Source organism: Eleginops maclovinus, chromosome 7 (assembly GCF_036324505.1).
Source record: "Eleginops maclovinus isolate JMC-PN-2008 ecotype Puerto Natales chromosome 7, JC_Emac_rtc_rv5, whole genome shotgun sequence".
Taxonomy (NCBI): Eukaryota; Metazoa; Chordata; class Actinopteri; order Perciformes; family Eleginopidae; genus Eleginops; species Eleginops maclovinus.
The window spans coordinates 1962704-1985400 of record NC_086355.1 but is presented as its reverse complement, the minus strand read 5'-3'; the positions used below and the strand labels follow the sequence as shown (position 1 = coordinate 1985400).

The 22697-nt window shown below is 44.2% G+C and overlaps 1 protein-coding gene across 1 annotated transcript; it reads right to left on the bottom strand.

Moving 5' to 3' along the window:
* Nucleotides 1-16630: 16630 nt before the first annotated feature.
* Nucleotides 16631-22057, bottom strand: rgcc (regulator of cell cycle). Its single transcript, XM_063888595.1, has 5 exons — nucleotides 21898-22057; nucleotides 21393-21566; nucleotides 18752-18844; nucleotides 18078-18140; nucleotides 16631-16871 (listed from the first exon to the last, which is right to left on the bottom strand). The coding sequence occupies exons 1-5, from the start codon at nucleotides 21923-21925 to the stop codon at nucleotides 16864-16866; spliced, it is 366 nt and encodes a 121-aa protein (XP_063744665.1). The 5' UTR covers nucleotides 21926-22057; the 3' UTR covers nucleotides 16631-16863.
* Between the last annotated feature and the right edge of the window lie 640 nt (nucleotides 22058-22697).

Genomic DNA, 22697 nt, shown 5'->3' with positions numbered 1-22697 from the left:
CTTGACTTTTGAAGAGGATGTAGAGTCAGAGGCAGGGTCATTGAGTGTGTTTTTATTGACAGTTGAATTGACGCCAATGATTGACCCTCATTGGACCGTGACCTCGGTGGAGAGGGAGCGGCTGTACCAGCTGATCTATGGTGCAACTCTCACCTGTGATCAGGATCTGTGTGTAGGAGAAACTAGCTAGGAGTCAAAAGAAGGCTGATGTGTGCCATTTGGATTCGGGTTCACTCCTCAACGTCTCACTTTGGAGGCATTAAGGACTATCTAAGTAGGGGGGGAACCACAGAACAGAGCCTGAAAATGTCTCCAGGACTCACATTTCCCACAAGGTCTGGGAACACAGACATGGAATGAGCGTTGGGACTGAAACACACATCTAACGTACACGCAGAAAGCTTTGGAAAACGGTTCCTCGGTAATGCTACACAAACACACCGTGTGGTTAACGCAGTGGATGTTTCACCACTCAGTGTGAGGGTTGAGTCTTAGCTGTCGTGTCTGAGAGTCAGTGTGTGTTCCTCTCTGTCGCTGGCACACAGTTAAAGCCTCAACACATTAACACGTACACTGGGAAGTCATTGGAACCGTGTGCTGGGTTATTGAATAACTCAGGTAAGCCTCGCCGGGCTGAAGTGGAAAATGCTGAATGATTAGAGCCGCTACAGATGGCTAACTCAGATCCAGATAGCTGTGTGTGTGTGTGTGTGTGTGTGTGTGTGTGTGTGTGTGTGTGTGTGTGTGTGTGTGTGTAATATCAGGCTAATGAGACACAAGGACGGGAAACCTTTCCACTTGGTGTTGGCAGTGCCACTTTTCAAACCACTTACAGATTACTTGCCGCCACACAGTCTTATTTAAACCCCCCCCCCCTCCATGTCTGCCTCCACAAATCCACTCATGCATTTGGTTTTAGTGAACTTACAAGCAGTGTGAACCCTGGAAATGCTGAGTAACCCAAAGTGTTATGCTAGAGATGTATAGTAGGGGTCCCCAGCACATAGAAACTACCGGATGCTAACGTGCATATGTTGGGAAATGTGCACAATTAGCATGAATTGCATTGATTAGCAGATCAAGATCATTCTGAAGTTGTTTTGGAGGTTATAGAGGAGGCTGAGTCCATTTCTGACCAATGTAGGATCAAAATGAGCAGGTTTGAGTCCCCTAAATCTTTAAAATCGACCCAAAATCATCAAAATCAGTCCAACAGGAGTACAAATATGGCTAAATTCTAGTAAAACTGCTATTTTTGACCCTGAAAATGTCAGAAATGCACCTCAATATCCCCCAGAACTTGTCCAAAATTGTCCAAATTGACCACAGCATTTTTTAGCTATTGTCTGCAGATGCTAAAAGGCTAATTACTGCCAATTGCCCAACATGTGCAAGTTAGCATCCGGCAGTTTCTATGTGCTGTGGACCCGAACTGTTCATTTCTAACATACTCTCACCGTTTCCAGGTTCACAACAGGACTCTATGAGCTAAAACACTATTGGATATAAGAGGGGGGAAATTACAAAAGCTAACTGTCCATTTCTTGAAAGCCAAACGCTCCTGGCTGTGATCGAGCGTTACCCTCCCTGTGCAGTGACGCATCAGAGGCAGTGAAAGTACCATTACTAATACTTCCCATACTGATATTTCGGCCGTGTTTCAGTCCTTTGACGGGTGTTGCATCATGCAGAGGATGTGGTTCTGTTAAAGTGTTGCTGTGGTCCGTCTCAGAGCAGATAGGTCCCTGACGACTGCTAAACAGCGCTTTGTTTGTGTTCGGTCGCGTTGTAGCAACAAGATGTTTATCATAGGAACATCTGATGATTATTTTGGGTTTATTCAGTATCAGATCTTAAGGTCTACACTATTTTGGACCCAACACTCTTACTGAAAAGACAGCTCTTCAGTTTTAAAGAATGCGTCAAAGGGTTTGCTTTATTTTTGTAGTGTGTGTTTTATTTCCAACCCTCATGAGGACATGAGTGTGTGTCTTTCACTCATGTTGATTTATGGGGGAGGCAGGGAGTCTCCCTTCTCTCAGGGCTGAGTAGAGAGGACACACCCGAACCCTCCTATAGATCCTCTGACCTCTGACCTTGACCTCCTTCAGCAGTCAAACATGTTTATATCAGCCCAAAGAAATATTATTTTGAGGCACTTTTCCCCTCGAGTGTTGAGTATAGTTGAGAAGATTCACAGCACAAAACGGGAAGAGGGGAATCAGTTTTTCTGCAACATGCATGTGTGCACCCAGGCTGTGGGAGGAGTCTCAAAACCCAAATGATACCTCACGTGTGTCAGGTGTTCTTTGCACATACATTCAACATTTTCTACATGAAGGCAAAAGAAGAACACACATCTTTACGCATCTTGTTTTCAAAAGAGCATTGAATCGGATTGAAGGTAGAGGCTTCAGATAACCTGCCTCTTCCTGCACCGTGTTATTAGTTATCTGTTAGGTTGTTGATTCCTAAGTCGCGCAAAACAAAACAGTTCCAAATATAAGGTGTTTCTGCCTCGACCATTACTCGTTTCTAAATCCATTCATACTGAAGCGATTTAAACCAAATCAATAATCATATAATACATATATAATACATATACACATATATACATATATATACATATACACATATATACATATATATACATATACACATATATACATATATAATACATATACACACATACTTTTTATTGTATTTCTATATTTATGTATTTTATTTTCCTAATGTTCTTCATAATATATATGTTTATTTTAAACTGAGTTTTGGACTTCTTTCAGAAAGCATCCTGTGCACTAAAGGTTATTTATAGATATGGTTGGTACGTGTTAAATATTTCTCACCTGAGTCTGTCTCCTCTCCATCTGTTGAAGGTGTGTGGCTTGTTTGAATGAACTGATTCTGCGGTGTGTGTGTGTGTGTGTGTGTGTGTGTGTGTGTGTGTGTGTGTGTGTGTGTGTGTGTGTGTGTGTGTGTGTGTGTGTGTGTGTGTGTGTGTGTGTGTGTGTGTGTGTGTGTGTGTGTGTGTGTGTGTGTGTGTGTGTGTGTGTGTGGTCAATCTGTGTGTGCCCTTCTCTCCTCACAGTCACATGAGGATATGCTGCGTTCTGCTGACCTTGCACACACACATCTGGCCCTGTCGTGTGTGTGTGTGTGTGTGTGTGTGTATGTGTGTGTGTGTGTGTGTGTGTGTGTGTGTACAGCAGATGTTGCACTGATTTGTTCTGCAGATTTGTTTCCCTCTCTCTCTCTCCCTCTCTCTCTCTCTCTCTCTCTCTCTCTCTCTCTCTCTCATTCCTTCGGTCCAGTTTCCTTCTCTCACACCACCACGTCAAACCATATTTCAAAATCAAGCTTCATTCACATTTCTTCATCCCAAAAAGTCACACTGTAAGCTTTGTACAAATATGGATCTGGCACTCTAGTTAAAGTAGAAGTACTCAGATCTTGTACTTGAGTAAAGTAGAAGTACTCAGGTCTTGTACTTGAGTAAAGTAGAAGTACTCAGGTCTTGTACTTGAGTAAAGTAGAAGTACTCAGATCTTGTACTTGAGTAAAGTAGAAGTACTCAGATCTTGTTCTTGAGTAAAGTAGAAGTATTCAGATCTTTTACTTGAGTAAAGTAGAAGTACTCAGGTCTTGTACTTGAGTAAAGTAGAAGTACTCAGATCTTGTTCTTGAGTAAAGTAGAAGTATTCAGATCTTGTACTTGAGTAAAGTAGAAGTACTCAGGTCTTGTACTTGAGTAAAGTAGAAGTACTCAGGTCTTGTACTTGAGTAAAGTAGAAGTACCAGAGTGTAGGAATACTCTGTCACAGTAAAAGTATTCTAAATGTTCCTCCAGTGAAAGTAGAAAGTACTCTCCTCTAAATGTACTTAAAGTAGTGACAGTAAAAGTAGTCATTGTCTGATTGGTCCATTTCAGAATAATATCTCTGATATGTTTTATAATGATTGATAAATCCAAATCTGCCTAGCAACTGAAGGGATTAAATACATGAAGTGGTTTAAATGTTGGACACAGTGTGAGGAACACATCGCAGCAGTTCCTCCACATGTTGGCACAGCTGCATTCCTGTATATTTCAGATGATATGAGATAAAGCTGCTCCTTCATACTGATGGAAATGAATGTCTCCTGAATGAATGTCTCCTTCCTTGATGAGGAATACAGACAGGAATGATGCCGTCAGCTGTGTAGTTGTGTTTACGCTTCACCTTTCCTTCCCCTCTCTGTCTCCTCTCAACAACACGGGTGGAGCCGTTGACCTGTCGTCCTGCAGACAGACAGACGGGGTCTAAACCCGAGCTTATCCACTGACAACAAGCCCCGAGGAGAGGAGCAGTGATGAGCATAATGATGACGAACGATGACGTCGCACTCTGACAGGTACAGAGGGAGCTCTCGGGCTGAGAAGGTCCAGTTTTCCTCCAGTTCTGATTGTCTGAAAGCCTTTATCCTGAAGAATCGCTGCGAAAGAAAAAACAACATACAATCCTCCCCACACCCAGACATTCCTCCCAAGACTGTACCTCGACACAGCAGTGTGTGTGTGTGTGTGTGTGTGTGTGTGTGTGTGTGTGTGTGTGTGTGTGTGTGTGTGTGTGTGTGTGTGTGTGTGTGTGTGTGTGTGTGTGTGTGTGTGTGTGTGTGTGTGTGTGTGTGTGTGTGTGTGTGTGTGTGTGTGTGTGTGTGTGTGACCTTTACTCCACTGAAGCCAGGAGTCGGACCTGTTTTGGAAAGCCAAGGGAAGACGTATTTCCTCTCTGATTGCGTCACATACATGATCACTAACGATGATTCCCTCTCTTCTAATTGAAGTCCATCATATTATTTCCCTCCCTGATGGGCTTTGGAAATGACCCAGCAGTGATATGGTTTCCTGCCCCCTCTCTAACTGGATGAACGTTGCACGAAACAGAAAGCAAAGGAACAGTGTAATTAGCGTAGCCGCAGTTAGCTTCGGTTATTCCTGTGTGTGTGTGTGTGTGTGTGTGTGTCTGAGGCTCGGTGCGCCTAATTACCTCAACGCTCAGGAAATGCCTCTGAACGCGTTTCCTTTCTGCTGCCAGCTGACACAGCTTCTGTTCCTCTGACTGCTGGACGCCACTGACAACCTGAAGGGTGGAGGGAAAGCAAATGCCAGCCATTTAGCTGTTGAGTTAGCCTGCAGGATTTCACTGCAAAAATGACAGATCTTTGAAAACAGAAATGCTGAAATAAAGAGAATCTGAGTCTGACTTTTGAGCGGATTCTTCCTAATGTTTCTCCTCTGAAATGCTCCGAGTTCCAGCTGATTATTAGGACTCCCTATCAGAGCGGCCCCCTCCATTAACTGCTTCAAATCCAGGCTAAAACACACTTTGATCTCCAGCGTTTGTCTCATTATCTGGCTGATGTATTTGTGTATGTTCGGAGCAAAACTAGGGCAACTTTTTACAAAATATCAAGAAGGATAAAACTTGATTCCAGTGAATGTGAGCTTTGTTGTGTTCCTCTTGCTACGCTGATTTAATTGTGCTTAATTTAACAAAAAGGCCCCAAAAGCAATGAAGTTTGCATCATTTTATGTTTGCATTTTAGGTTTCATTGCTCAGTATATCAGGACAAAAGGGAAAGACTCACATTAGAAAGCAGATCCTGCAGACAGTCAGTCACTTCATTCACTGTTTTTATAGGTTGGGTTATTGTTCTGGATCTCAGATGTTTATCAGATAAACGTTGTTGACCATTAATGACACATATTTGGGGTTTTTAATTGGACTTATTTATAAAGTGTTGCAGCTGTAGATCATTCAAATTCATACTGGAAAAAATGCTGCTCCAAAACCAAGTAATACAGTAACAAAAACAAAGAGCATAAATCTGCTGATAGAACAAGTAGAAATGTGCTTGGTAAGAGGTCTTGAAATACGATGGGATGTTTGGATAAATTAGGTCTTGAAGCAGCTGGGAACACTTATTTTGAACTACATTTGAACAGAATCAGGAAATGTTTTGTCAGAAATACTCCAAAGCTTTCTGAAGTTTGTGATTTTCTCTTCAAAAAGTAAAAATAAACGCTCCATCTGAGATGCATCGTCTGAAAACAAGGCCCTATATCTCCCTGCATTGTTCCCTTTTAAGTTATGAGCTCTTACATTAAAGTGCTAAGACACATTTTGAATAGTTATTAGACAAATATACTTATATATATATACTGCAAGATTGGGTTTTTGTAGCCTTCCTCACATGCAGTAGTTTGATGCAGTGCAGAGTCTAAAGCGTAGGACTTATTTGAAGTTTACACCGTTATAACAAGTATTGTGTTGTCTGTATTGCACAATAGGATCATCTGTAAAGTCCCCAGAGAGTTTCGCTTTGACTTGAAGGTAATATTTTCCTCGTTGAATCTCCTCATAACTCAGCGCTCAGGACAAATGTGTGGAGCAGAGCAGCGTGCAGCGTCTTGTTGAACCTCAGCAGGAGGACAGGAGGATAGGTACAGACCTCAGCTTTCCACAGGAGGGGTTATTATGCACTTAATGTGACAGTAATGTATTACCCCCCCCCGCTCAACTGTTGAAAGAGGCCTTCACTACACACAGTCTGATGCGTTCAGGGACTGGCTAACCGTGTGATTTATGAATGATGAGAGGTGCGGGGTCACACACCTTCTGCACACACACACAGACACACACAGACACAGACACAGACACAGACACAGACACACACACACACACACACACACACACACACACACACACACACACACACACACACACACACACACACACACACACACACACACACTGAACAATATGCATGATTTAATCACTGCCTTTTGAAACTCTGATTTAGTGTCAGAGAAAACGAAAACATAAATCTGGGCAGGAACGGACAGAGCATCGGGAACAATATCTTATTACATGTCTTATTTACTGACACACACACACACACACACACACACACACACACACACACACACACACACACACACACACACACACACACACACACACACACTCCTGTTTCTACTGTTTAGGCAAACACTAAGACACACAGGCGTAGGTGCGAGACAAAGGACTTCAAACGCTCCTGTCCTTTGTCTCAGAGTATCCCCCACCCCACCCTCCCCCACCCTCCCACTCCTGTACTGGTCAGTAATTATGCGCGATGCTTTCACTGACGCCCTGCAGGCTCGGCTGAGAATGAAACAGATTCCTTTAAGTTCTGGAGGATAGAGCAGGAGAGTGTGCCCTGAGGAGGCAGCGGCAGTAACTCTTCAGGTGAAGCGTCGACACGAGTGCGTTGAAGAAGCTGCTCACCTTTCAGGAGACAGAATGCTGTCATAGAGAACTGTGTGTGACAGTTAGAGGTGTATTGCTAAAGTCAGATGTTGATTTATGGTCATTTGTGTGTGTGTGTGTGTGTGTGTGTGTGTGTGTGTGTGTGTGTGTGTGTGTGTGTGTGTGTGTGTGTGTGTGTGTGAAAGAGAGAGAACATTCATTAGTGCAGCAGAAAGTCCTCAGTGTCGGTCAGGTGATCCCAGGTGAGGTTTCCCCCCTCAGGGTCCAGTTCCCGTGGAAAGTCTGCTCTCGTGCACGCTCATCTCTAATGATAGGGTGCTGGATCTGTCCCGGAGCTAAACCCTGACCCACCTTCCTCACCCGGGGGGGGGGGGGTGGACACTAATAGAGGGATCAAGAGGCAACGATAAAGTAGACCCGCCCTTCTTCAAAATGCCAGAGGTCGTGCTGAGGGTGAAAGGCGGCAGAAAAGTTTAAAAGACAATAGATGGGGACAAGGTTAGTTTAAGAGGAGGAGGGGGAGGAGGATGAGAGACAGACTGGGAGGGAGAGAGGGAAATAAAACAGGAGGATGGGAGGAGAAGTGAAAGCAGGAGGAGGGGAGGCAGCATCTGGTGTAACTTAATTATTAACAATGTCTGCAGAAATAATGTTTACCTGAAGTATTGAGGGTTTACACAGCGGCTGCCCATTAATGTTTAATGGTAATGCATCAGGAGCGAGGGAGTGTGTTTAAAACAAAAGGAATAAGGAAGATAGATTAGATAACCAGTTAGAGAATAGTCAGAGTCCCCAGTTTCATGTCTCTCCTCGAAAAAAGGAGACTAAAATGCTAAAATTCCAGCAACAACAACTGCATTGAGAGATCCTTCAGCTCTGTTTTGATGTTGGTTTGAATGAAGAGGCCTGTGTGACTGAGCTGTTGATCAGCTCTCTGAAAGGCTCTGTGTGGTTTGGCTGTAATCAAACAGAAATCTGTGAAGGACAGCTTCTCTTTCACTGCCTCACACCACCTAAATTAAACCTCCAATAGCTCTGTCTCCTCTTTCTGAAGGCTAAGCTAGAGAGTGGTGCAGGGATGATGGATTTAAAGCTAACGTTGGGCTATAAAGGAACTACAGCACGGTCACATGACTTCACGTCACCACCGCTAAGCTAAAGGCGGCTAATGTTGGGCTATAAAGGAACTACAGCACGGTCACATGACTTCACGTCACCACCGCTAAGCTAAAGGCGGCTAATGTTGGGCTATAAAGGAACTACAGCACGGTCACATGACTTCACGTCACCACCGCTAAGCTAAAGGAGGCTAATGTTGGGCTATAAAGGAACTACAGCACGGTCACATGACTTCACGTCACCACCGCTAAGCTAAAGGAGGCTAATGGTGGGCTATAAAGGAACTACAGCACGGTCACATGACTTCACGTCACCACCGCTAAGCTAAAGGAGGCTAATGGTGGGCTATAAAGGAACTACAGCACGGTCACATGACTTCACGTCACCACCGCTAAGCTAAAGGAGGCTAATGTTGGGCTATAAAGGAACTACAGCACGGTCACATGACTTCACGTCACCACCGCTAAGCTAAAGGAGGCTAATGTTGGGCGTGATGACGTTTAGTCGTCTCGTTTAGAATCTATTTGACATTATTTGTCGTAGAACGAACTGATTTACCTCTCCTCTCTCTCTCTCTCTCTCTCTCTCTCTCTCTCTCTCTCTCTCTCTCTCTCTCTCTTTCTCTCTCTCTCTCTCTCTGTCTCTCCCTCTGTTTAATCCCCTGCTGGCATCACAGGAGCAGATAAGTGTTCAGCACAGAGAGGTCCATTGAGAGAAGAGAGGGTTCATTGTGGCTGCACTGGGGGCCATTTAGGAATTAAAAGGGGACAAATTGCATCGCTGGATAGCACAGCATGCACATGATAACTGAGAGAGAAACTGAGGTACAGACTCACTGATGCACGGCAGCACGGACCGCTTAGACCTGTTCGAGAACGCTGGGATGTAGATGGCGGTGTCTGTCCCTCTTCCTTTTGTAAAAGTGACAGAAAGGATACAAGGGAGAAGGGGTGTAGAGGTGCAGAGGTGTGTGTGGACTACTGAACAACATACTGGATCTGTTTATTAGCAGCAATGAAGATCCAGAGAGGCAGAATGACAAATGGGAGGAAATGGAAACAGATGGGAGCCAGACACACACACACACACACACACACACACACACACACACACACACACACACACACACACACACACACACACACACACACACACACACACACACACACACACACACACACAGAATGAGTTAATGGGTTAACAGAGAAATTGAATGCAGTCACACGTGGACTCCACGTTCATCTCATATGCAGCACTCAGTGAATCATCAGTTTGGAAACACAGGGTCACCCTCCCCTTCGTCAGCATGACTCAGAGTCTGCAGACCGGTCCCTGGGACACGTAGACCCTCCATGAACCACAAGAAAGGAGATGATGTGGTTTTAGCAAATCAATGCTAACTGTGAGTTCATCTCATTTGTTCCTGAAACTGAAATCATACATTTCCTTTTGCTAGTCAAAGCAAAAATCTGAAGAATGTTCATCATATGATAAAAGTTTGGTTTTTCGTACGCTCCAAAGTGAGTTTTTCTTAAAGACCTTCTGTGAAAGTCTTTTGATGAGTGTAACAACAGTTTTTTAATTTGGATTTCATTCAATTTGATGCAAGCATCCAAGTTGAACTGTTGTTCTTGGATTGCCTTTTATCTTTGATGGATAAAAAGGCTGAAACTTTACCGAAAAGTGACACCAGTATCTGATTTTCTCCTCTCATAAACCCTGCAGCTTGAAGGGAGGAATATTAGGAAGTGCAGGCGGGGTGAGGAGCAGCCGAGGGAAGCAGCTGTGTCTGAACGCTGGCTGGGAATTCACCGGCTCCGAGCCCAGAGACTCCTCTGCTGCAGACACATGGAAAACCTGCGCGTTCCTCTACCTCAGTAATACGTCACATTAGCACAGGACACACACTTCAGTGCACGCCTTGAATTATATTTAGGAATATTTTCACCTGTGTTGGGAATCCTCAAAGGCATTTTTTCTTATGCAATTTGCAAAAAAATCAAGGAACAAAGAGTCTCATGACATTCTTTGAATTGTTTTGATTTGACTTCCTGAATCTCGTTGTCCCTACAGTCAGACATTCTTAGTGTTAAATACCCTTATTTTTTACCCTTAAGGAGTGTGTTTCCTACTGGTTTCATGCCATTACGTGCACTTGCTCGCTGTGAATGTTCCAGACAGTGAGAGGATCTCTACATGGGCTTATTTGGTCACAGATTATTGGTTAATCGGCTCCCCAGATCAGCAGTAGATACTCTCTTTTCTCTCAGAGAATAAGGAGAACAAACACAACGATTAAGGCTGTTGCACAACTGTCCTTTGCCTTGTGTTCTTGTTTTAAAATAGAGATTTTGAGTTATCAAAGAAGCAAAAAGTCATGAGTCCCATCACGAGCTTCCCTAAAGGAACGAGTTTAATGAGAAGCGTTCAGCACCTGCTACTGAGCTCTCCGATCAGCTGCAAGAACGCAGTAAATTCACTTCTCAGTCAGATTCAACACACCCACACATTGTGCAGACTGTGTGTGTGTGTGTGTGTGTGTGTGTGTGTGTGTGTGTGTGAGTGTGAGAGAGAGAGAGAGAGAGAGAGAGAGAGAGAGAGAAGCATCTGCCTGCTCAGGACACTGTGACCTAATTTCCCAAGGTGACGAAGAGGCAACATTTCCTCATGCTCGATTCATTCAGAGTCACTTAGTGGTCTTTATTGGCGTTAAACGTCTCGTACTTCATCCTCCGGTGTTGTTTCTACATTTAACGACAGCTGTAGTATCATAAGTCAAGGTAACACACACACACACACACACACACACACACACACACACACGCTGTCAGTCAGGTCACAGATAAGTCGCTCTGATAGTGCTGATGGAGGTCATAATGGAGGTGTAATTAAAGGGGCTGCATGAGCTCAATCACAATTACCTCCATGGCTGTCAATCAGTCCTCGTCTCTGTGAGTCTGAACCCTTCGAATAAGTTCAGAGGTCATTTGTACAGATGAAGCTTTTACACTTAGTCAGCTCGCTTTTTAAAACTGGGAGATTCTGCTGCTGAGATTCTACCTTTTTGCACCTTGGAAATATCCCGAAAGGTCTCAATAACAGGGATGCATTTTGAGGATTACTGCAGTAAAAATACAATAAAGAAATCCCTCTGATGCTCTTCTCCATTACATGATCAACTCTGTCCGCTCAATTGAAAGGAAATATCTTTGACTCTCAGACTACAAAAGGAGATAGGGGAGAAATAATTGGGAAAATGTGATTATTAAAAACACCAGGGATCTGTTTTGCACAAATGTTCTCATTTTTTGTCTGACCTTTTTTTTTTTTCGTATGCATTGATATCAGTAGCTGTGCTGTATGTACTGTATTCCCCCCCCTTCGTCTCCTTTACGTGTTTTTTTTAAAGCGTCCAATAAAAATGAAAACTGAATTTGAGTAGTGGATCGTTATTCGGTTTCCACTAATGCTTCTGCCTCTCAGACCGCTGTTAATAAACCTGATCTCATCTTCCTTTCATCTCAAAATCATTCATATTAAGTGTATGAATTAAATCCCTGATTGCAATCCTTTAAATATTGTACTTTGTACTCTTCTTCTCAGGTTTTTTAACCGCTTCAGAGCTCTGAAGACGTCCAACAAAGCCAGACTTCTTGTTATTGACACATCTTTGAGAATGAAATCTCCGGCTCACTTGACTTGACTGAACCTGCTAACCCTCAGAAAAACCAACTGACCTTCTTTCTGTGAGCAAACAGAGCAAGGTAAAGACACACACACACACACACACACACACACACACACACACACACACACACACACACACACACACACACACACACACACACACACACACACACACACACACACACACACAAACACGGTGAACATGCACCAACATGCTCACACACCAATGTATCTACACACACCGTCTCAAGGCATACATGTGTACAGTATGATCTGTAGACAGAGGTGGAAGAAGCACTTTAATATTTACTAAAGTCAAAGTACGAACACCACATATTATTCCATAGAAGAACATCATCATCATCATCATTCATTTATTTATCATTTGTATCATTAAGACGAACTGAAGGACGGAGCTATCGTTATGGGATAAATGTAGAAGAGCGAAAAGCTCAACATTTGCTTTAAAATGATAGAGAAATATTTAGTATGAAGAAAAAATACTGAAGTGAAGTACCTCACACACTCACACACACACACACACACACACACACACACACACACACACACACACACACACACACACACACACCAAATATCATATCAGGCTCAGCTTTCCATCACTGCACTGCTGTCCAGATGTGTGTGTGTGTGTGTGTGTGTCTGTGTGTCTGTGTGTCTGTGTGTCTGTGTGTGTGTGTGTGGGGGGGGGGGTGTCTGTGTGTGTGTGTGTCTGTGTGTGTGTGTGTGTGTGTGTGTGTGTGTGTGTGTGTGTGTGTGTGTGTGTGTGTGTCTTTCTGTCTCTTTGTGATGTGGACACACATGTGTGTGTCTCTGCCCAGACTATTCATAGAGAGACCACTTCAGCAGACTTCTGGGGCCTCCCACAGGGACCCATCTCCATGAGAACACTGACACATGGCAGCAGGGTTAGCTGTGTGTGTGTGTGTGTGTGTGTGTGTGTGTGTGTGTGTGTGTGTGTGTGTGTGTGTGTGTGTGTGTGTGTGTGTGTGTGTGTGTGTGTGTGTGTGTGTGTGTTTCTCTGTCACTTTCTCCTCTATCATCTAAACTCCCAAAGCTTCATTCAGCTTCAGCTCAGAAAGCTACCCATATGTTGTCCTCACACTGATCAGACTGAGAGACGTAGCGGTGAAAGGAGAGAGTCTCTAGATTGATTTGATTTGTTTCTTGGGCCAAATGACACATTAACGAGCAGTGTGACTCGGCTCTTAAAAGCTGAACAGTGGTCTCGAAAAGCATACCGTACGGCGACGTTACCCTGGGAAATCAATGGTTGGCTGGTAATGCATTTCTAGCGTCCCGATGTGATAGGGTCCCTCCTGTGTTCTCTTATCGCATAATAATCCTGAGATTTTGATGATTCTTTTAACTCTTTCAGCCACACTTTAATCCCCTTTTTGTTGTTCTCAATATCACATGCTGACACTGAACAGAAAGAAGTTGTCCCACCTGTTGCTTGATTTTATTGGCTTCCTGATTTGACATTAACAAGCAGTGCAAGGTCTCAACATGCGCTGAAACGCTGGCAATAAATGAACTTTTCTGGTAAAAATAATCATAGTTCAAAGCAAGAGCACCAGTGGTTTTGCTTGCAGCGTATTTCCATCTGTCTCGGTGTGATCAGACTGTGTTGTCTTATCTTCCATCCACCCCGAGTCTCCTGCTTTCCCACACTCCCAGCCCTGTGTCCGCTGGGAAAGCTAACACTTGTACGGGGCCCGACCCATGCTGCCAAAAAGATGCCCAACTCTGCCAAGTGGGAAGGTTGTTTTAGACAAGAGGGGAAGCCCCCCCGCTGCCCTCAAGGGGATCAAGTGTAGTGTCAACACGGTCTCTCAGATCAGCGCCGTGGTGCAGAACAGTGCAGATAGGTGCAGGGTGCTCCCCTCGGCCAACTGGGGGTCCGGGCCAGCTTCCTGCCATCACACTAACACCGTCTGGCTGATACTGGGATCCATCCACTGACTGGGAGCCGTGCACAGCTGGGAGCGACTCTCAGTTTGTGGGCTGAGGTCTCATTTGCGCACTTCAAAACAGGACCCTTCATAGGAAGCTAAATCAAAGGCTGCGGCACAAATCAGACGCAAGCTGCATGACGTCTTCCTTCAGATGCATTTAGTCTGACGCCACGTTGAAGGACAGATTTAAGAGGCCCGCCGCTGATTTTACGCATCAGTTTACCGCTCATGAGAAGCACCACTTAGCCTGTGAAAACTCTTGTGCAATGGCTTTTGTTTCTCTGAAAGGAGCTTTCTAAAGTCTGAGTCAATAACCCTGATGAGGTGAAAGGTGGTGCAGACAGGGTTGTCTGGATTTGGAGACAAAGGTTGTTTTTACACGCTGAAGACATGTTGACCTCGCGTCACGTGATTGAGGGTCGTTTATGTAAGTTTACTATAGCGGTTTGAACTCAAAACAACTGATTTTACTCAGATTTTATTGCAATAAATGGATTAAATAGAGGCTGAATATCTACCTCATGATTCTGAGTTCAGCTTGATCGCAGCTATGCTAACAGTGTAGCTGCTTCTTAAATACTCCGAATATCTTCACCTGAATGGAGCGGTGACACAATCATACATGGACCTGTTTATCTTCATCTGTGTCACTTAAAAATGATATGAAACCCCAAAATGTAAGGTATTATTATTTATCACTGATGAAAGTCGCCTACAGATGTCAGTAACTTTTTGCCCAGCGCTAATTAGCATCTTTGCGTGACTTCATTCATAATTCATTAAAAATTATAACAGAAAGCTGAGCAGAACGAAGTTTTCAAGACAACCTTAACCATTCAGGAGTAGTGAGAGCATTGAGTTGCATTATGGGAAATGTAGAACCTGCTTCACCATAAATTAGCACTAAAAGTCAGGATTTCTTGGCCTTTTTTACACATTTTTGGATCATTTATTTGTTAAATCTGTCTCTTTAAGTATCTAAACTTTATAAAACTCTTATACTAAACTGCAGGATGGTTCCTTTAAACACATGACACAGTTTATTGCAACCCCAGGTCTGTGTGCACCTGCTGCGTTACCACCATGCACCCGGTACGGAAGCTCGTCATTTGTGACCTTTACCCCTGGTGGTCAGCAGACATGTGGGGATGAGTGGGGTCTCGGACATGCCTCGAGCCCCACCTGCTGCAGGCCAGGACGGGGTCACACCCTCCTGTCTCCCTCCACCTCTGGAAATAGACCCTGTTGCTACAGAGGTTACGTAAGTCCCGGTTTTGTTGAGAGCTTGATGAATGAGCGCAGAGGGTCGGAGACGCCGAGTCTCTATTTCTGCGTGTCGCTGCGTGGATGAATTTACTGTCCTGGGGAGGAAGTGCCGGGCCACACCTCTTCCTGCTGTACTGTTGCTGTGGCTCAGGGGGTAGATGGTCCTCCTGGGGGAGAGACTTAATCCCAAATTACTTCCAATGACCAATGGTGTGTGAGTGTGTGTGCATATTCATCCCTCTGAGCTTCAATGGCAGCCTTTATGAATGTCAAAGCACTTTGACTGGTTACAAAAACTGGAACAGCGCCGTACAAATGCAGACTTTAACCTTTTACTAAATTACATGCAGTCTGTTTGGGGTTGTCTTTATTTTTGGAGGACTTTAGTGCATAAATTCATCCACATTTCAATCAAATTATGCAACTTTTTTAGTTTTAGTTCGATGCATTTAGTTTTCCTGTCTCTGTCTGCAGAAATGTGTTGGCTTCGGTCCTGGAAAGTAAGCCAACTATTCAGAGGGAGATCAGCATGGAAACACACACACACACACACACAACACACACACACACACACACACACACACACACACACACACACACACACACACACACACACACACACACACACACACACACACACATGGGAAGTGGTGTTGGAGGTGGTGAGCAGCCAGCTGTCACTCACTGCGTTGCAGCTCCAATTCAGGAAACCCTCGGCCTCTAAAGGAAATCAATACTTGTGTGATTTGTTTTTAGCTTTGGACTTTCTGCAAAAATATGGAAACTCAATGTGAAATATGCTATTGGATTTCCATCAAATTGGTTATTCTACTGCTGCATAACGTATAACTAGGTAGGTTGTGTTGGTTAGTGAGAGAGGGGGGAATTAAAACAATCACACATTTGATTCAGAGGAGTGATGAATAAAGGGCGGAGCCACGCGTTAATAAAGAACAATATTTTAATCTCATCTCTGGCAGGCGTTAGCGGTATTAAATACACATATATAGCTTTCCAGTTTTTGTTCAGAAGTGATTAAGTTATCAGTATGAACCCTCTTTACTCCAGAGTCAGATCTGTTAATAAACCAATAGAAATTTGGCACAATTATTATTTACAGAAGATACAAAAATATATTTCCCAACAAAAAGAAAACTTTACAATAAGAAGCTCTATAAAATTACAAATATATTTCTATTATCAAAAGCCTTGTCCTTTTTTAAATACTCTTCCAGCTCAAGTGTTGAATGAGGGAGTGTAACCTGGTCTGGTGGGGGGGGGGGTATGAATGTTCCAGTGACTGTTATATTCCACATCGTCATTCCTCCCGACTTTTCATCCCGCTCTTGTCCTCAGGGTACCTACGATGCTAATTCTGACTCGATCCAGGTGGAGTTAGGAGGCTAGATTCGGTTCCGTGGTGGAGCCACTTCATCTGGGGGGGGTGGGGGTTGTGTGTTAGCTGCTCGATTGGAGGGGTCCAGACGTCCCACACACTCTATAAGTGAGCCTGGGTGTCACATGCCTGAGGAGAGCCAGAGACAGACAGACACGATTAGAAACTGGACTCTATTCTGAGAGCGGCGGACGTACGGTTTCACAGCCCGGTGCTCGTAAACACCGCCGTAAACACGCCTGCTGTCCCGCGCTAACGGGGGAGAAGTACTCGGGTCTTGTACCTTAGTAAAAGTAGAAGTACTGAGATCTTGTACTTGAGTAACAGTAGAAGTACCAGAGTGTAGGAATACTACTCCTACACCGGTCTCACTCCATTCCTGACATGTACAGTTTAACCCAGCATGCATTCCTCAAACTCTGATGCAGGTTCAAACACTCTCCGGCCTCGTAGTGGATAAAGCAACTAGTCTTGTGTGTGTTTTGCTTATGATGTTGTGCAAGCTTCTAAATAACGCCTGCTGCAGTCTGAGGTTACAGTATGCAGGTACACAGGCTGAAAGCAAGTGGAATGCAAGACTTTTTAAGACTCTGAATGCAACTCTGGAGCCATTTTCATTTACAAAAGTGTAGGAAATAGCAACTGGTTATACTTTGCAGAATGGTGCAGCCCCGGTATCTTCTATCACACATTTTGAGACAAAAAATAAAACTGATCTGCATTTTGTTATTCATATTTTGAATTGAATTCTGAATTAATTGCATTATAAAATAGACAAAAATGTCAATTAATGTATAATCTGTTTTAGGGTAAGGGGTCATTGTGTAAGATATAAATGTTATCAACCATTTTTAGGATTTTATATTGCCTAATCCTACTTCCCATTTAGTTTTGCACGTTTAAACTTTTGAACGATTGATTTAAGGCATTTTAATAGCATTTAAGGTTAAGGCTATTAAAGGTTTGGATGTAAGACTTGTAAAGGATCACTGCAAACCCTGGTGAACAACCCAGAAGCTGTAGGAGAAAAGGATGGGGGGGGGTGGGTGCACAGATTGCATGGTGTTGGTTGCAGCCCTCCGTTTGACTGACAGGTGAAAAGGGATACTCATGGCCCACATAACACGCCCCAGCTCCTTCATCGCCCCGGCCACCTGACACATCCTCCTTTCGTAGAAAAACCTGGGGGGTGTGGCCCCCGTGTCACTGCATGAACGGTCGTTAGCATAACTGACATAGGGAACAAACGCTGCACCTAATCCCCGGGCGGTGGGCAGCGCCGGCATGCGGGCTAATTCATCAGGGGGGCTGACAGCGGGTGGGATTAACACTTACTCTCTAATGTCCTGTCAAGGTCGGCAATGAAGTCCTCCAGCTCCTTAGTGTCGCCCAGTTTGGCTGCAGGGGGAGAGAGAGAGGGAGACAGACTTTACACCAGGAAGAGGAAACGTTGTAGTGTCCTCTAGGGCTGCACGATTAGGAGACATCTTATCCAAATTGCGAAATGGACCGGTGCAAACTCTAAAAGTGCAATATAAGGTTAAACAAAGCACATCCCAGGGCCAGAAATCCCCAAATTGTGCAGCTGTAGTATCAGCTATCCGACACATGGTGCTGCATGTGTTATAATGCATGCTTCATATTCTGTCATACGGCTCACTTTGAACTTGTCTGAGGGTGTTTGCCAGAGTAAGTAAACCTGGATTTAAGGTATTTTCTGGCATTCAAAGTCACAGAGGTTTGTGTGTGTGTGCATGAGGGAAAGGAGGGGCAATGTGGACTGGTGCTATACCATAAGAGCAATATTTGGTCTGTAAAAAGGTCAGAGGTCAGAGAGAGCTACCTTGTTTAGTAGAGATCCTCCTGTCTCATTACAGAGATGTGCGTGTGCGTGTGTGTGTGTGTGTGTGTGTGTGTGTGTGTGTGTGTGTGTGTGTGTGTGTGTGTGTGTGTGTGTGTGTGTGTGTGTGTGTGTGTGTGTGTGTGTGTGTGTGTGTTTGCATGCTCACCTTTTGGTGACATCAGAGTGGGGGAGTTGGTGGTGGGGGAGTTGAGCCTCTCATCACTGAAGCTGAAGCTGTTTCTGTTCAGAGACTCTGCACCTGAGAGAGAGAGAGAGGGCAAGAGAGAGAGAGAGAGAGAGAGAGAGAGATGCATTTGATTAGCGTTCACTTTTCAGCGTCACATGTGTGTGTCGGTGGAGCTTCAGGCTGTAATCACTGCATTCTCCTCTAATCACACCCTTCCTCACCGGCCTGTCACACACATGCATGTGCTTGTATTTGCTCAGTGTACAGAGTGTACAAACACAAACACACACTTGGTAAAACAGTGCTCCAAAGTAATTGCTGACCCCGGGAAGATATGAGCAGAAACTCTTCCAGAAGAAGACGTTTCCTGCTCTGGAAATCTGCAAACAGTGACGGCAGTATAACCGAGCAGAGACGTCTCTCCTCTGCTCTGGAGCAAGATTTATCTCCGACACGTTTGATCTGATATCAGAGCATGGCACATTCTTGTTTCTTGTCTCCCAAACTACTCTGTGAGGATGATATGATCACCACTTGGATTGTGCAGGAACCATATTTCAATCACACCGTAACCAAACGGAATGAAGTAGAGGCTTTCTGCAGCTGGCGATGGGCTTGTCTGTCGGATTTCATTCACTAAAAGCCTCTGATTATCGTCAGGGCACTACTTTGAGGTTTTTTATTGCACATTTTGGGATGCATTTCCTGCTCTACGACACCCAAATGTATCTAAGACTTAATAACTCTTATGGATCCATGAGAGGGATTAAAGGGGACGTTTGTATCGTTGTTTACTCCAAAGAGAATCACTCCCAAAGCGCCTCACTAATCCTGCCGCTCAGAGACGTGCAGAATGGTTGTAAAATCGCATCCCTTCTGACCCTGATGTCCATGAGTGTGTGAAGTGTGTGTGACACAAAGATTAGGCAGCAGTTGTCTCTGCAGCGGACCTTAAAGGCGTCTCAGATGACGACCACTTACTGACTCCCTCCCCTCCCTCCTCCCTGACCTGCACCACTCCCAGCACTCAGCACTGAGCCCACAGCATGAGATAGGAGATGGGGAGCACACACACACACACACACACACACACACACACACACACACACACACACACGGCTCTCGGATATCAATCCCTGTCATATCTCAGATTGCACTTCTGCTCTTCTATTTATTCTGGAGCTCTTCTACCTCCGCTCTGTCTCTATGACACAGTTAGTGTGCACGGTACCCCCACCCCCCACCTCCACCCATCCATCAGGCTGCAGCACAATACTCGTCTCTGGGTGGGACAGCTCCCTCTCCATCAGACTGCCATGGAGAGGACATAGATCATGCAGGAATCTGATCCCTCCTCCTCAAATCATCGAGCTCATTAGCTCCACACCGACCCCCCCCCCCCCCCTGCAAGATCTTTAGAGGTAATTACATCAATGATAGCTGGAGTACAAAGCATTGATGAAGCTCTCACTAAACCACTAACTGCAGTGATGATGCAATGATTGAACTCTCTCAGGACTCACACTGAGAGGCCGTGGCTCCACTCAGCTTTTCCACAAAATGTCAGACTGTGAAATATTTCCACATCTTCCATCAGAGGTCCAAACCCACTCACACGTGTCTGGGAATCTGTGCTGCGTTTCACATTTAGTGTCTCTCCAGCTGAGGCCGACTTTAAAACACTGTTAGAGTAATAATAAAGTAATGCGTGGCAGTCAAACTTTAGAGGGGCAGGCACGATATACGGGGGGGGGGCAGCAGGTGTGCCAAAGTATTCAGTAGCAGCTTAATCTGACGCTGGATCTCCTGACTGTGATCAAGGATCTTTTCTCTCGCCGTGTGATCGTATGAGAGAGCAGACATGCATGGTCGCATTTGCAACAGTTTGTCTCCCCATCTGCCCTCGTGATGGCGCATGATAAGAACCTGCACAGACGTATTGCAGAGCAGTGGAGCGGAGAGCAGAAACACTCCGGGGAGGAGGAAGCGTTACAGAGGAGAAGTCAATGAGTTACAGAGAAATGAGACGCATTTCTAGGACTGTGTGTCGTGGCAAACTGCTTCAGCCATGAGACCTGATGCACAAATCAATCACAGCTCTAAAGATTTCTCATCACAATTAGCAGCATTCACCGTTCTGTCTGTATCTTACCCTTTCCACATGTATGTAGTGAGCTTATTTCTACTTTACATTGCACCATTTCATTCCTATTTCTATATGTATTTGTCTGAAGTAAAGAAGCCTGGGACTGTGCATCTGACAACAAAGCTTTGGAGTCTTGAATCTGCATTGCCTGATATCCCTTCTGGAGTCTCATGTCTCAAATTGCACTTATAGAAGTACATTTTTTGCACATTTTAAACATGCTTTCTGCAACTTCACATGATTAAGTTTCTCTGATCTCATCATCATGATTCACTGGCATTTAATACAGTAATAATATAATATATTAAGGGCATTTTGTGCCTTCTTTTTATAGAGATAGAAGACAGGAAATGGGAAGAGTGTGTTGTCCAGGAACCAACCTGGGAACATGCATTGTGTAATTCTACACGCACTCACACTGCTCTATCCAAATCTGTTTTATACATAATATAGGTTTTTTTTTCTGCCACTCACTCTCTGAGTCGCTGATGCCACTGTCACTGACGCTCGCGCTGCTCCTCCTCTTCATCGTCTTCAGGTGCTCATCGTACCGGAAGTGACGCTTCTCCACCGGCGACGTGAAGTCCTCCATCACCGCGTCAAACTCACACAGCACGTCGGTCAGATCCTCCTCGTGCATCAACTTGGCTGCAGGAAAATGTGAGAATAATACGAAATGAATAACTTTAAATATAAGAAACATTTAAAAAGATCTGTTTATCTCATGAATGAAGGCTGGCAGAGTATGGGACTGACAGTAAAACAACTAAAAGTACCTAAAATATTGTGAAAATATGGATATTTGATTAGATATGAATAAAAAGCAGTTATTGTCGGGTGATAATTAAACATTTATAGTTTAAAAATGCATTTAAATACTACTTATGATCATTCGATTGGTTTATTAACCTATAGTGACAATTAAAGCGTAATTAAAAAAATAAACACAATAAAGGATGGGGAAGCACTTCATATTCACCTTGGGGTTTCAGCTTCGGAGACTTCATTATTCCAGTGATCAGGTTTGAGATGATCCAAAATCTGAGTTTTATAAATATAAATATTTAAGTCCTCAGTGTAAAGTCCCACAGTACTCTCGCGCGCAACACGTCTTGAGTCAACCCTCGGCGCGAGCTCTGCCTCCTTATACTGAGCCTGTCAGAGGGGGCGTGACGTCCGGAGCAGAGGGCGTGTGTGTGTGTGTGTGTGTGTGTGTGTGTGTGTGTGTGTGTGTGTGTGTGTGTGTGTGTGTGTGTGTGTGTGTGTGTGTGTGTGTGTGTGTCCCGCTTACTCCTCTGACGTCTCCTCGTGATGTTTGTAAACACCTCGCGGGTCGCAGCCAGGCAGAGGTATTAATGATCCTGGCCCAGTCATTCTTGTGTCACCAGGCAGATCCTGACAGCACCAGAATACCCCCTCAGACTCATGGACTCCTGCCCTTAAATAATCATTTATATTAAGCTGATTGATGAAATGTACTCAAGCAGCATTTAAAGGCTTTCAGGTAGAAAATACTCGAGTACAACAACTTGACTTCTCTTCATATCGAACATTATCATACATGTATGCATTGTTACAAATAATTATGTAACATACAAAGCATAGGGTCAGCTTATAAAACATACTTACATAGTACTGATTTACATTTAACCACCCCAAAGAATGTATCACATAGAAAACACATCTTTACTTTAGTCATAAACTATGAGTGGATTTAAAAAACACTGACAGGCTGTTACACCTTTATGTTATACAATACATAAGTTTACCTGTCTGTCT